Here is a 12,009-nt window from a genome sequence, read left to right as displayed (position 1 = left end):
CTACAATCCAAACATCTATTTAAAACCTGAATCAGCCACAATAGGCAAGTCCAGAGAGACAGATAAGTGGCTGCCAGGGGCAGAAGTGGTAGTGATTGCTTATGTGTATGGGGTTTCTTTTGGGGTGACAAAAATGTTCCAGAATTAGAAAGTGGTGATGGTTGCACAACTTTGTGGATGTAACAAGGGTGACTTTCATGATATATGATTATATATTTTTTAAAAGTAAAACTGTGCACATAGGCCCCTAGTTTTTCCATGAATCAATTTTGACACTTATTTTCCTATGAATCTTTACACTTCAAGCTATTTCCAAATGTCATTAGAATTTCACCTCCCATTTGAGAAACACATTTTTGCCTGATTAGAGCACTCACTAAAAACAGTTCAAGGGATCACTTTTTCTTGGTTCCCAATTAAGAGATGAAAAACATGTTCACTGCTCTGAGCCACTCCAAAATTCATGTTACTAAAGTTTATCCCCAATGTAAATCAAACTATCATGCTATATAGGCCTTAAATTTATAGTGATGTATGTCAATTATTTCCTGATAAAACTGGAAAAAATGTATCCCCCAAATCCTATACTGGGACATGTTTCTTTTTAAGATTTTATTTATTTATTCATGAGAGACACAGAGAGACAGAGACATAAGCAGAGGGAGAAGCAGGCTCCCTGAGAGGGGCCTGATGTGGGCGGGACTCGATCCCAGGATCCTGGGATCATGACCTGAGCCAAAGGCAGATGCTCAACCACTGGAGCCACCCAGGTGCCCCCTGGGACATACTTTATTAAAGCTTCTTTGTCAGCATTTCTATCACAAGCAGAGCAGTGAGATTTTCTATTAAAGGACATCTTTCACAAAGAAATGCAGTTTCTGGGCAGCCTGGGTGGCTCAGCGGTTTAGCACCGCCTTTAGCCCAGGGCGTGATCCTAGAGACCTGGGATCGAGTCCCACATCCGGCTCCCTGCGTGGAGCCTGCTTCTCCCTTTGCCTGTGTCTCTCATGAATAAATAAAATCTTAAAAAAACAAAAAAAAAGAAATGCAGTTTCTAATCACCTCAAGAGAGTTCTCTGTTTATAATGCCAATTAGAAAACAATATTATATGGCCACATAAAGCAGACAGCTGCACTCACAGCACTCAGTAGCTTAGCAATTCCTGTAACATCAAACACATGGGAGTTGAACTTATGCCATCCAAATGAGTATCACACAGATCCTCAGGGTCACTTGCAAGAAGCTGAAACTGAATAATAAACCCATAAATACCAACAGTTTACAGTAATTCTATGCGGTCAGTCTCTATGAGTGAGAAGAATAAACTACTATGAGAGAGCACAGATGAAAGAGTAATTCTGCTGAGAAGGGTTGGAAAAGTATCACAGAGGCAGTGACAGTTAAGTTAGGTCTTGAAAGATAACTAGAATTTTATCAGCTGAGGAATGAAGAAATGTTTTATCAAGCAATGGGGACAGAAAAAGAAAGGTGAAAAGATACAAAGTCTACAAAGCATCTTAATGCTGGCAAAAAAAAATCCAATATACTAAAATTGGATTGGATGGGGAAAATCTATACTCGAGGAAATATGGCAAGTTTGTTGAGTAGCAATTTCTTCACTGCAATTTAAATTGCCAAATAGAAAATCCTTTTTCTATTTGAAGCTCTGACAATCCTTCACAAATAACTAAGCATTTAGGTGGCACTTTATTTTTATTATGTCTTACATTTTTCAAAATGCCCTAGGTTTAAAGAATTAATATTAAACTTGATTACAATATGTAATTCTTTTTTTTTAAAGATTTTATTGAGAGATGGTTGAGAGAGAGAAAGAGAGCACACACACGTGCTTACATGCATGAGTTGGGGGGACAGGAAGAGGGCAAGAGACAAGAGGACTCCCTGCTGAGCAGGGAGCCCAACCCAAGGCTAGATGGGGGACTCCAGGATCATGACCTGAGCCGAAGGCAGATGCTTAACGGACTGAGACATCCAGGGGCCCGTTATTTTTAAACTTGAATCATATAACAGAATTCGGTTGAATAAACGAATTCAATAGTAGGACTAAGAGCCTATATTCACTATACCAAAAGCATAAAAGTTTTAAACTTAAGCTGGGCGAAGGTACAATTTTAAAATGAAATCTTTATTCTTAGTCCAATAAAAAGCTTTATTTTCAATACAGCATAATCAAACTAATTTTAAATTGTTTAATTCAGAAGCAAAAACATTATTTCAACCTTTTGCAGATGATTTTGGTCTTAAATTCATAATAATATTTGTGCTATTTCAAAAGAACAAAGATTCTGGATGACATATAATACATTAAGTTAAAATAATTCATTTCCTAAAAACACAAGACAAACTAAGTTCATTAATAAATTAACAGTAATAAAATTATTAATTCATTAGTAAGATCACATCAGGCTAAAGGGACGATCATCTTAGTCATAAGCAGCCTGAGGTAAAAGGGCTGCTATCCACTCGACCCAGAAAACCCTATAAAATTATGCAAATTAAGAGGTTCAAATATTCATATCCACTTTAAGAACACACATGAAACTGCCCAGGCCATCAAGGCTATGCATATCCAAAAAGCCACCAAGTATCTGAAGCAATGTGTGCCATTCTGTAGCTATAATGGTGGAGTTGGTAGCTGTGCCCAGGCCAAACAGTGGGGCTGGACATAGCTGATGGCCCAAAGAGTGCTGAATTTTTACTGCACATGCTTAAAAATGCAGGGAGTATGCTGAATGTAAGGGTCTGGATGTAGGTTTTCTGGTCATCAAGCACAGCCAGGTGGATAAAGCCCCCAAGATGCAGCAAAGAACTTACAGGGCTCATCGTCAGATTAACCAATACATGAGTGCTCCCTGCCACACTGAGATGATCCTTACTGAAAATGAGTAGACTGTTTCTAAACCAGAAGAGGAGGTGCACAGAAGAAAAGGATATCCCAGAAGAAACTGAAGAAACAAAAACTTATGGCCCGGGAGTAAATTCTGCACAGAATAAATGCAAATAAAAGTATAAACAGAAAAAAAAAATAAAGGGAAGGAAAAAGAGAAGTCTAATAATGAACATCAGAGAATGTGGACAAAAATTTTTCCAGGGATGAAGTCAGGGAAGTAAATGCCATAGTCTTCCCATGTGAGCATTAGCCACATTCCTGGATAAAATCTTTTCCCTGACAAACATCCAAAATAAAAAAAATAAAAAAATAAAAAATAGGAGAAGTGATAGGAGTGTCTGGGTGGCTCAGTCGGTTGTCTGCCTTTGGCTCAGGTCATGATCCCAGGGTACCGGGATCAAGCCTCATATTGGGCTCCCTGCTCAGTAGAGTGTCTGCTTCTCTCTCTCTCCCAGTGTGTGTGCTTGGCCTCCCTCTTTCCCTCCCTCTCTCTACCCCCTCCCCCACCTCAAAAAAATCAATCTTTTTTTTTTAAATAAAGTGATAAAAATACATATCCCTTTTCTATTTCAAATATATCCCTCTGATTATATGCATTTTGAAATTTTCCCTTGTTGTAAATTATTAAAATCCAGAAGTCATTGAAAAATATCCAGCTTCCATTTTGTAAGGTCTTTAGAAATATTAAAAATACTTAAAAGTACCTCCAATTTAATTTTGTAATAAAGAGAAAGGAAAAAACAAAAGAACTACAAAAGATATTCTTAAGCACATTCAACTTCAATTATAATTAAATAATAAACTACAAAATAGTGGTCAGAAATGCCAAAAAATAAGAAGTACACAGAAACTAATGAGGATATTTCAAAAGAACACAGGAACCACCTCAAAGTGACTCCCACTGATCAAATCTGAGACAATTTGAGCAACAAAATAGTGACAGTAATGAATTATAACCCAATGAATTATATAAGCATCCATGATTCCATAGCAATATAAATTGATAAATTAGTAAACAAACAGGAGAAGAAGGGAAAACTCTTCCTTACAGTAGAATGCCAACTTAAAATGGAGAAGAAATGATGGAACAAAAAAGCACCATTGTGGTGGTTGTCAACAATGGAGTTGTCAATGTGAATAGTGATTTGATGAAAAGTAAGATATTGATGTAATCTTGGGATAACTTTCCCCATGAAACACTAATCAAAGGAGAAAATAATGACTTACAGTGGAGAAACCTGACAGAGAACCACATGACCAGATGATCCAGTTTAAGATCGCTAGTAGAGGTTAACTCTATGTGCCCCATGAAGCAATGCACAAAAAACACAGTATAATTTAGTGGTGTTCCTACCAAGGGCACTACATGAATATGATTATAAAAGAAATACCAATTGTCTTTCTCCCTCTCTCTCTGCCCCTCCCTGCCCCCTCCCTCATTTAAAAAAAAAAAAAAAAGAAAGAAAAGACTTCAGATGGACCCTGATTGAGGGACACCCTTTAATATAAGCCATATATTCTATACAACTGTCAAGGACACAAAAGATAAAAAAGAATGGGGACCTATTCCAGACTGGAGAAGAATGACATGATGGCTTAATGGAGCACATTTTCTCCAATGGACCACAATTGGTGAAATTTGAATAGGGTCCCTAAAATGGGCAGTAGTGTTATCAATACTGATTTCCAAACTTGGAGGGTTGACTGCGCTTTGACAACAATGTTATTTCTGAGAAATAAAATGAAATATGTAGGGGTGATGGGGCATCATCATCTGCAACTTCTCAAATAGTTCCAAAAGAGGTGAATGATAATGGGTATGTGATTCATGTAATGGGGGGGGGGGGGGTGGAGAGAAGATACAGTAAGCGCACATTAATAGTTGGAAAATCTGGATGAGATATTTTTTTTTCTGCTACATTTGAAACTTTTATTTAAGTCTGAACCTATCTCAAAATAAACTTAAAAATTTAGCCCTGAAACTTGAAAAAGAAGAGTAAGCTTCTCTCTCTCTAAAATAAATAAATAAATCTTTAATTTAAAGAGGCGGTAGGCACTTGGGTGGCTCAGTTGGTTGAGTTCAATGATCTTGGGGACATGGAGTCCAGCCCTGCATCAGGCTCCAAACTCAGTGAGGAATCTGCTTGGGATTCCTCCTCCCTCTCCCTCTCCCCTCCCCTGCCTTTGGAGGGCTTCTCCCTTACTCTGCATGCTCTCTCTCTCTCCCTCTCTCTCTCTCAAAGAAATAAATCTTAAAAAAAAACAAAAAAAAAAAAACAAAAACAAAGTTTGCTGCTGGAATTCAGCTTATCTAAGGAAGGACCCACTTTTGTATACAAAGAAACAAAAGTGCTCTTTTTGGAAAATATTAATAAAACTCCATCTATCACCTCACATACCAGGCAACTGAGATCTGATAGACTGTTGAATTAAGTGAACAAAGCCAAAGGAGTAAGAAAACCAAAGGCTTGCTATTAACTGTAGACAAGTCACCTCACTCCTTGGAAATAATTTTCCTTATTTCTAAAGTGAAAAGATTAAATGAGATTACCATTGGCAGCCAAACATTAAGGCCAGTGTTAAGGAATCTGGGCATGAATGTGTACAGTCTTATCAGCCAATAAACAAATGTGTGACTAAAGTTAGGCCATGGTAACTTCCAACACAAGGTTTATAAAACAAAAAACATCACAGCTTCCAACTGAGGACCATCCACCATTTTGAAAAGACAGATAAGTTAACAATCTTCTAAAATGCATTCTGTATAATTATGTAAACACAGGAACTAAAATAATTTTTTTTAAAGATTTCTTTAAATCTTTAAAATTTGAATAGTAAAATTCAAATACATTTGAATAGTAAAATGTACTAACTGATCCAGGTTAGTACGGTTCGGCAGGTTAAAGAAATAGCCGAATCTTGAGCTTGACACTGAACTATCTTTCAAATCTAAAGACCCTATTTATTCAAGACATCTTGTGTTTCATTGCTGATGTACACAGCTCTGCTTGTATTTAATAATTACTAAATAATAAAACCCAAATTAATAATATGGAACATAATCAAGGCTTTAATATATGCACAGCTTTTATTTTGATGTTAACTTTTAAAAAAGATGTACTGAATATCATAAGGTGATAACAACCAATATATATTAATGTGAGCTAGTAGTAGATGGATCACTCAACTAAGTTGTTAGAAATTACCTGTTTGTGGCCTGGCAAAACAGTCACCAACAGCTAATGATATATCAGGCCCTGAGTTAAGAATGGGGGCACAACCCAGGCTGGTAAATTTTTCCTATAAAGGGCCACACAGTAAATATTTTAGCCTTAGTGGCCACATAAATTTCTGTCACATGTTCTTCTTTGTTTTTTTTTTTTCCTTTTTAACAACTCTAAAAATGTAAAACCCAGGGCACCTGGGTGGCTCAGTTGGTTAAGGTTAAGTGTCTGCCTTTAGTTCGGTTCATGATCTCGGGCTCCCGGGATTCAGCCCCACACTGGGCTCTCTGCTCAGCAGAGAGTCTGCTTCTCCCTCTCCCTGTGTGCTCTCACTTTCTCTCTCTCTCAATAAACAAAATCTTAAATAAAAAAAAAAAAAAGTAAAAACTCATCTTAGCTCAAGTACCTTACAAAAACAGGCTGAAAACCGTATCTGAACCACATACAGTTTGCCAACTCTTGATGTAAATACAAAGGTGAAAGCAATTCAATCACTAAGAAGGGGCCTGTTTTATATGCATACGTAGGTAAGCAAAGACTATTATAAACATTAAACACAAAGATAAAAAAAAATAAAAATTAAAAAAAATAAACACAAAGATATTTATCCTGAATACAATGAGAAATAGGGAAAAAATTATGTTGCATATACAAGCAAAATTAAAAATAAAATTATTTAATATTACATACTCTGGCGTGTACACTGGTAACCAATAGACAAGTCTTCCACCTAATACGAGGGTCTCAGCTGCAAAGTTTAACAGGTCAAAAAACATATCGCTCAGATGATAACTCAGGGAAACAGGAACATGGCTTTCTGGACTAGAAAAAGAAAACAAATTTCAAAATCAGTGAAAACCTTAAGCCTACTAAACTAAGCTGATTAAAAAGAACAACATGCTTCTTCTCAAATTAGTGACATATCATATTTAACTGTCACTTACCATTTTTCCATCCCCTTTGGTATTTCCTTCTGAGAACCAGTTCTTCTTGTAGATTCTCTGATACCATATGGAGCTAGACAGAAAACATAAGTAACGTGAAGAGTCAAAAGTCACCTAATTACCAGTGAGGCACAGACATCATGGGCCCCCAGATGGGACACTCGGAGAGGAATACATCTCCACCTATGAAATATTGCAGCCAAGAATGTGTAACACAGAACATTCTATTTAAAACACTGGGAGGGATAGCAGGCCACTGTGTTCTCCAAAAATGTCAATGTCATAAAAAGACAGACAAAGGCTGTGACAGTGTGACAAACTAAAAGAGGCCTAAAAGAGATATTACAAAATGCAATTCCTGACACCAGACTGGATACTGTCCCAGAGGGAGAAAACAAAGAAATAAAGGGATGTTACTGGGTGACTGACAGCAGTGGATGACAAACTAAAATTAAACTATTGCCTTGATTTATTGAAACTGAAAACTGTACTCTGGCTATCCCTGTTCTTAGGAAATACACACTGAAATATGAGGGTAAGAGGCCACAGTGCATCCAACTCACTCTCAATGGACCAAAACAAAATACATACTTTATATAAATATACATGCAGAATGAGAATAGACTATTAATAAAAAGTCACCCGGTATTTATAAAGTAGATTCATAATGACAGTGCAATGCCTTGATAATATTTTTGTTCAATCTGAAACCACCTAAGTTACCAAAGAACTGAAGCGAGTGGAGATAGAAAGGTGGAGATATACTTGCCGCTATTTACAGATTTACTACAATATACTGTAGAGAAGGCCAACCTATTCTTAGGACGCCTGCAATGCCCAGAACTCATGAGGCAAAAGTTCTCATTCACATTCCTGAAGCTCAGGGGGTTCAAAAGCCTAGCAGCTCACAGAATCCCAAATTTCTTATAACTCTAGAAAGGAGATGTCAGTGAAAACATGTGGTACAAAAACAAAGCAATACACCAAAGCTTACACATGGAGAGTTATGTGATACCCTAAACCCTCTTCTTTGGGGCGCCTGGGGGGCTCAGTTGGTTGAGTGTCCGACTCTTGGTTTTCAAAGCTTAGGTCATGAGCTCAGGGTTGTGGGACTGAGCCCCACATAGGGCTCTGTGCTCAGGGAGCAGTCTGCCTGGAAGTCTCTCCCTCTGCCCCTCCCTGCCTTTCACAGACAAGTGTGTGTTCTCTCTCTCTCTCAAGTAAGTCTTTCAGAAAAAAATTTTTTTTAAAATAAAACTCTCTTCTTTGACATCTAACACTCTAATTGCACATAACATTTTGGCTCCAGTTGGCATACTAATAACCAATTAGTCAAAAATTTACAACAAATATATGCTTCTAAAAAGAAACTGAAGAGAAAAAAAGAAGACAATATATGTAATTTTAAAAACCAAAACAGAAAACTCTTAACTACTGAGTTAAATTGGTATCCTGCCTTATATTCACAATTTTTCTCCTTTTCACTATGTGAAGAAGTCAGGGGGTGGGGGGAGAATACTAGTACAACCTGATATTTTTCTGTGTGTCGATAAATTTTCTACTTTAAATGTAAATGACTTTAGGAAACAAATCCTACTCCTACTTTTGTATAAAAATAAACTTACGATCAGTGATGATTGCATCAAAATATGTGCCCTTCCTCCAGGAAGGTTTAGATGCATCTGAAACCAGGACATCAAGGTAGTATTTCTCTAAACCATATTGACGAAGATTCGCCCTAATGTTTTCATCTGGTCCTCTCCATTTCTGGTTTTTCCTACTAGCCTTTCCTAAAGGGAAAGAAAAAGGAATACAGAAACTACTAAATCAAATAGAGCATTCTTATTTCTTATCATTTAGCTAAAAGTAATGTTAACACATCTAAACCTAGATTTACTCGAATAAAACTTGCTTTCATTTAAAATCTTTATTTAAACAGCTATTTTTACTTCAACTTACTACAAAAAAAAATATTTTGAATAGTAAAATGTACTAACTGATCCTGTTTTGTCATCTTTCAAGTAAAACTGCCTTCAAACATTCATTTAATACTTACTGAATTGAAAGCATATACAAGTAAGATACAAAGCTGTATCGAACATGGTCTCTTTCCTCCAAGAGCAAACAACCCCGTGTAGAAATAGGATGAATCAGATCAGTGAAACAGAAACAAAGAAAGCTAACTTGGGAAATGCAGGAGCTCTGTGACCATGGAGAGAAGAAGTCAAATTGAGACATTACAGATGAAAAAAGTTAAAGTGGAGGTTGAAGGAAGAAGCTCAAAAGTTCTCATTTAGGAGACACAAGTGGATGATGATATTGTTGATTAGGATTGGAGAAACAGGGGTGCCTGGGTGGCTCAGATGGCCAAGTATCCAACTCTCAATTTCAGCTCAGGTCATGATCTCAGGGATATGAGATCGAGCCCAGCTTAAAGGAAAAAATGAGATCCATTTAAAATGTATCAATTGTGCTTGTGAACTACCTATAGAACATCCAGAAAGAGCTTTGCGCAGTGGCAGTATCGTAGCCAATGAGGTTTATCCGAGGCGCGATTATTGCTAATTGAAAACTTTTCCCATCCAGAAAGAGTTATTCAGTGGGTAGAGGCCAGAATATATATACTGAGGAGATATCAGTATAGGCATTTAAGTTAGACCCATAAGAATGAATGACATTTTTTATTAATCTTGGCATTTACATGTTTATTCTATAATTATTCTATTTTTATACACTCTTCTGTATCTTGATCTACTTCACAACAGAAACAAAACTTAAAAAAACCAAAATGGGAAGAATGATATGACTCTGCATAACATGCGCTGTGATAGGAAAACTGGTCAGAGAGAGAAGCCTAGAGAAAAGGAACATGTTATCACAGGTCAAAGAAACCCACAGGGCCTTAAGGAGATGGAGATGGAACAGTCAAAGAAGTAAAAGTACCACCCGATGAGGCCACAGTGCAGGAAACCAAGGGAGGCTGTACGAAAGTCAACACTGCCAAATGCTATAGATCTGTGGCCCTAGTAAGAGGTTTCTGTGGGCCTGGAAGCTAGAAAATAATGGGCAGAGGACAGTGAGGAAGAAGAAAGCAAAGTGGCAGCTAGAGGGGCCCCCCTACACGACGGACAGGAAAGGTTTCGTTCTTTTAAAATAGGAGACTTTTGAGAATATTTGAGAGCATAGAAAGAGATTACAAGCATATGAAACAGAGGGCATATTTAAAAGCATCTTGGATAAGCTCTGAGAAAATTCTACTTCAATCAGAATTCTATCCAAGTAGACTGAAAGGTTATAACACAGCTTTCATAAATAAGAATTCTAGTAAATTACGTAGGACAATCTCCTTAAAGTAAACATACTGCTTCTACTAAAAGCAAACCAGAATAATTCTTCTTAGCACTTTGTCTGCTCTAACATGTTGCCAAGAATATCTTTTTCTGGTTAGCTCACTTAGGTAAACTTGGTAAAATATAACCAATTCTTCTTATGATAAATCTTGCTAAATTCCTGACAGTCAAGGAAGAAAAAAGAGAGGTCAAACACAGTATGTCAAATTGTTTCAGGAAAAAAAAATAAAATAAAAAATAAATTCTCACCAATACAGTAACTTGAGAATAACTGTGTGAGGGAAAGAAAGGCTGATTCTAGTTACAACAATGGAATACCAACACAAATAGTTTCAGAATCATCGATGAAATTTGCCATTTTTAGTGCCATTCAGGTATATGGGAATACTTTCTTTAGTCTGATTCCATTCCATCAAATCACACATCATTAGCAAAGTGTCTAGATTTTAAAATAGTTTCCAAAGTGGCTTCAAAAGCAAGCAAATGTGTCTTGAGTTAACCTCAGTCTAATGCAGAATTTTCTAAGTTACTATCACCTTAACGGCTTCAAAGATATTTTGGTTGGTTATGAAATTAAAAATGATATGGTACTCAAGGACTAGAAATTAATCCAGTATTCGTGCAACGTTGGATTATGAAAAAAAAATGGTGATAATCTTTAAACAGAAACTGTACATGTTATTAACACAGACATGCTGATTAGAAGATGACTAGTCTCTTTCCTACTTCCTTCCCAGCCCTAAAGTTCACAACCTTCGAGTCTGCCAATTTTTAAAAAAAAAAATTTCTCTCAACTAAGCCTGTGGGGAGAGCTTTTTCTTATTCATCCTGTGCTCCCCCAGGAGATCACTTTGCACATACTGGATTGCTTCATAAAAAGCAGATACCCAACGAAATATCAGTTTATAAAAATAAGTAAAACTACATTATTATCACAACTCTATATCTTAACATAAAAGACAGATGCATAACGCCATGTAAACCCATTTATTTATTTTAAAGGCACATTTGGTACAAGAACAAAGACTATAACAGTCTAGAACCTCTACTCACCTAAGCCATGAACTGTATTGTAGTCTATGTCTGTCCCACATACGTATGCACCAAAATGAGCAGATGCTATCAGAAGGCCACCTGAAAATCACACAATATGGTCTGTTAACCAGAAAGTCCCAGATTCTTGTTTATTCCCCCACTTAACCCAATCCAGAGTCTTACAAACTAGCTGTAGGAAGAATACCACAGAGGAACACTGGTCCTGACCATATTTATAAGGCTTCAGATTTAAAACCCTAAGCTGTGCTCACTACATTGGTCACAATATAGGGAATTAACATATGTCTTAGCATCATTATTTTAAACATACCACTTAGGGAAAACAAACCTTTTTTGATCAAAATAATTTATATTTAGACATTTTCATCGGATTTGGAGAGGTCTATACAAACATCTTGCTCCTTACTTACAAATGAGCATTTAAGGCTACTACACAGAGTTGGCAAAAAGTAAATTCTGACAATTGGGTTCAATTCCCACTGAAGCCTGAGTTTCAAATAACTAAAGAGGGCATAATTAAATA

At 36.7% G+C, this 12,009-nt stretch overlaps 1 protein-coding gene and 1 pseudogene across 3 annotated transcripts in view; one reads left to right on the top strand and one right to left on the bottom strand.

The window, feature by feature from the left end:
- Positions 1-12,009, bottom strand: part of TRMT11 (tRNA methyltransferase 11 homolog) — a 56,058-nt gene that overhangs the window by 21,803 nt on the left and 22,246 nt on the right. For all 3 annotated transcript variants that reach the window (XM_038526728.1, XM_038526730.1, XM_038526729.1), the window contains exons 8-11: positions 11,484-11,564; positions 8,706-8,870; positions 7,081-7,153; positions 6,827-6,958 (exon numbers count right to left, since the gene is read on the bottom strand). In XM_038526728.1, coding sequence (XP_038382656.1) covers positions 6,827-6,958; positions 7,081-7,153; positions 8,706-8,870; positions 11,484-11,564 — 451 coding nt within the window. The remainder of the gene's footprint in view (positions 1-6,826; positions 6,959-7,080; positions 7,154-8,705; positions 8,871-11,483; positions 11,565-12,009) is intronic.
- LOC119869935 lies at positions 9,585-9,785 on the top strand (annotated as a pseudogene).

The sequence above is a fragment of the Canis lupus genome, chromosome 1 (genome assembly GCF_011100685.1).
Source record: "Canis lupus familiaris isolate Mischka breed German Shepherd chromosome 1, alternate assembly UU_Cfam_GSD_1.0, whole genome shotgun sequence".
Taxonomy (NCBI): domain Eukaryota; kingdom Metazoa; phylum Chordata; class Mammalia; order Carnivora; family Canidae; genus Canis; species Canis lupus.
Note: the sequence above shows the minus strand (reverse complement) of the source record. Positions and strands in the feature narration are given on the sequence as shown.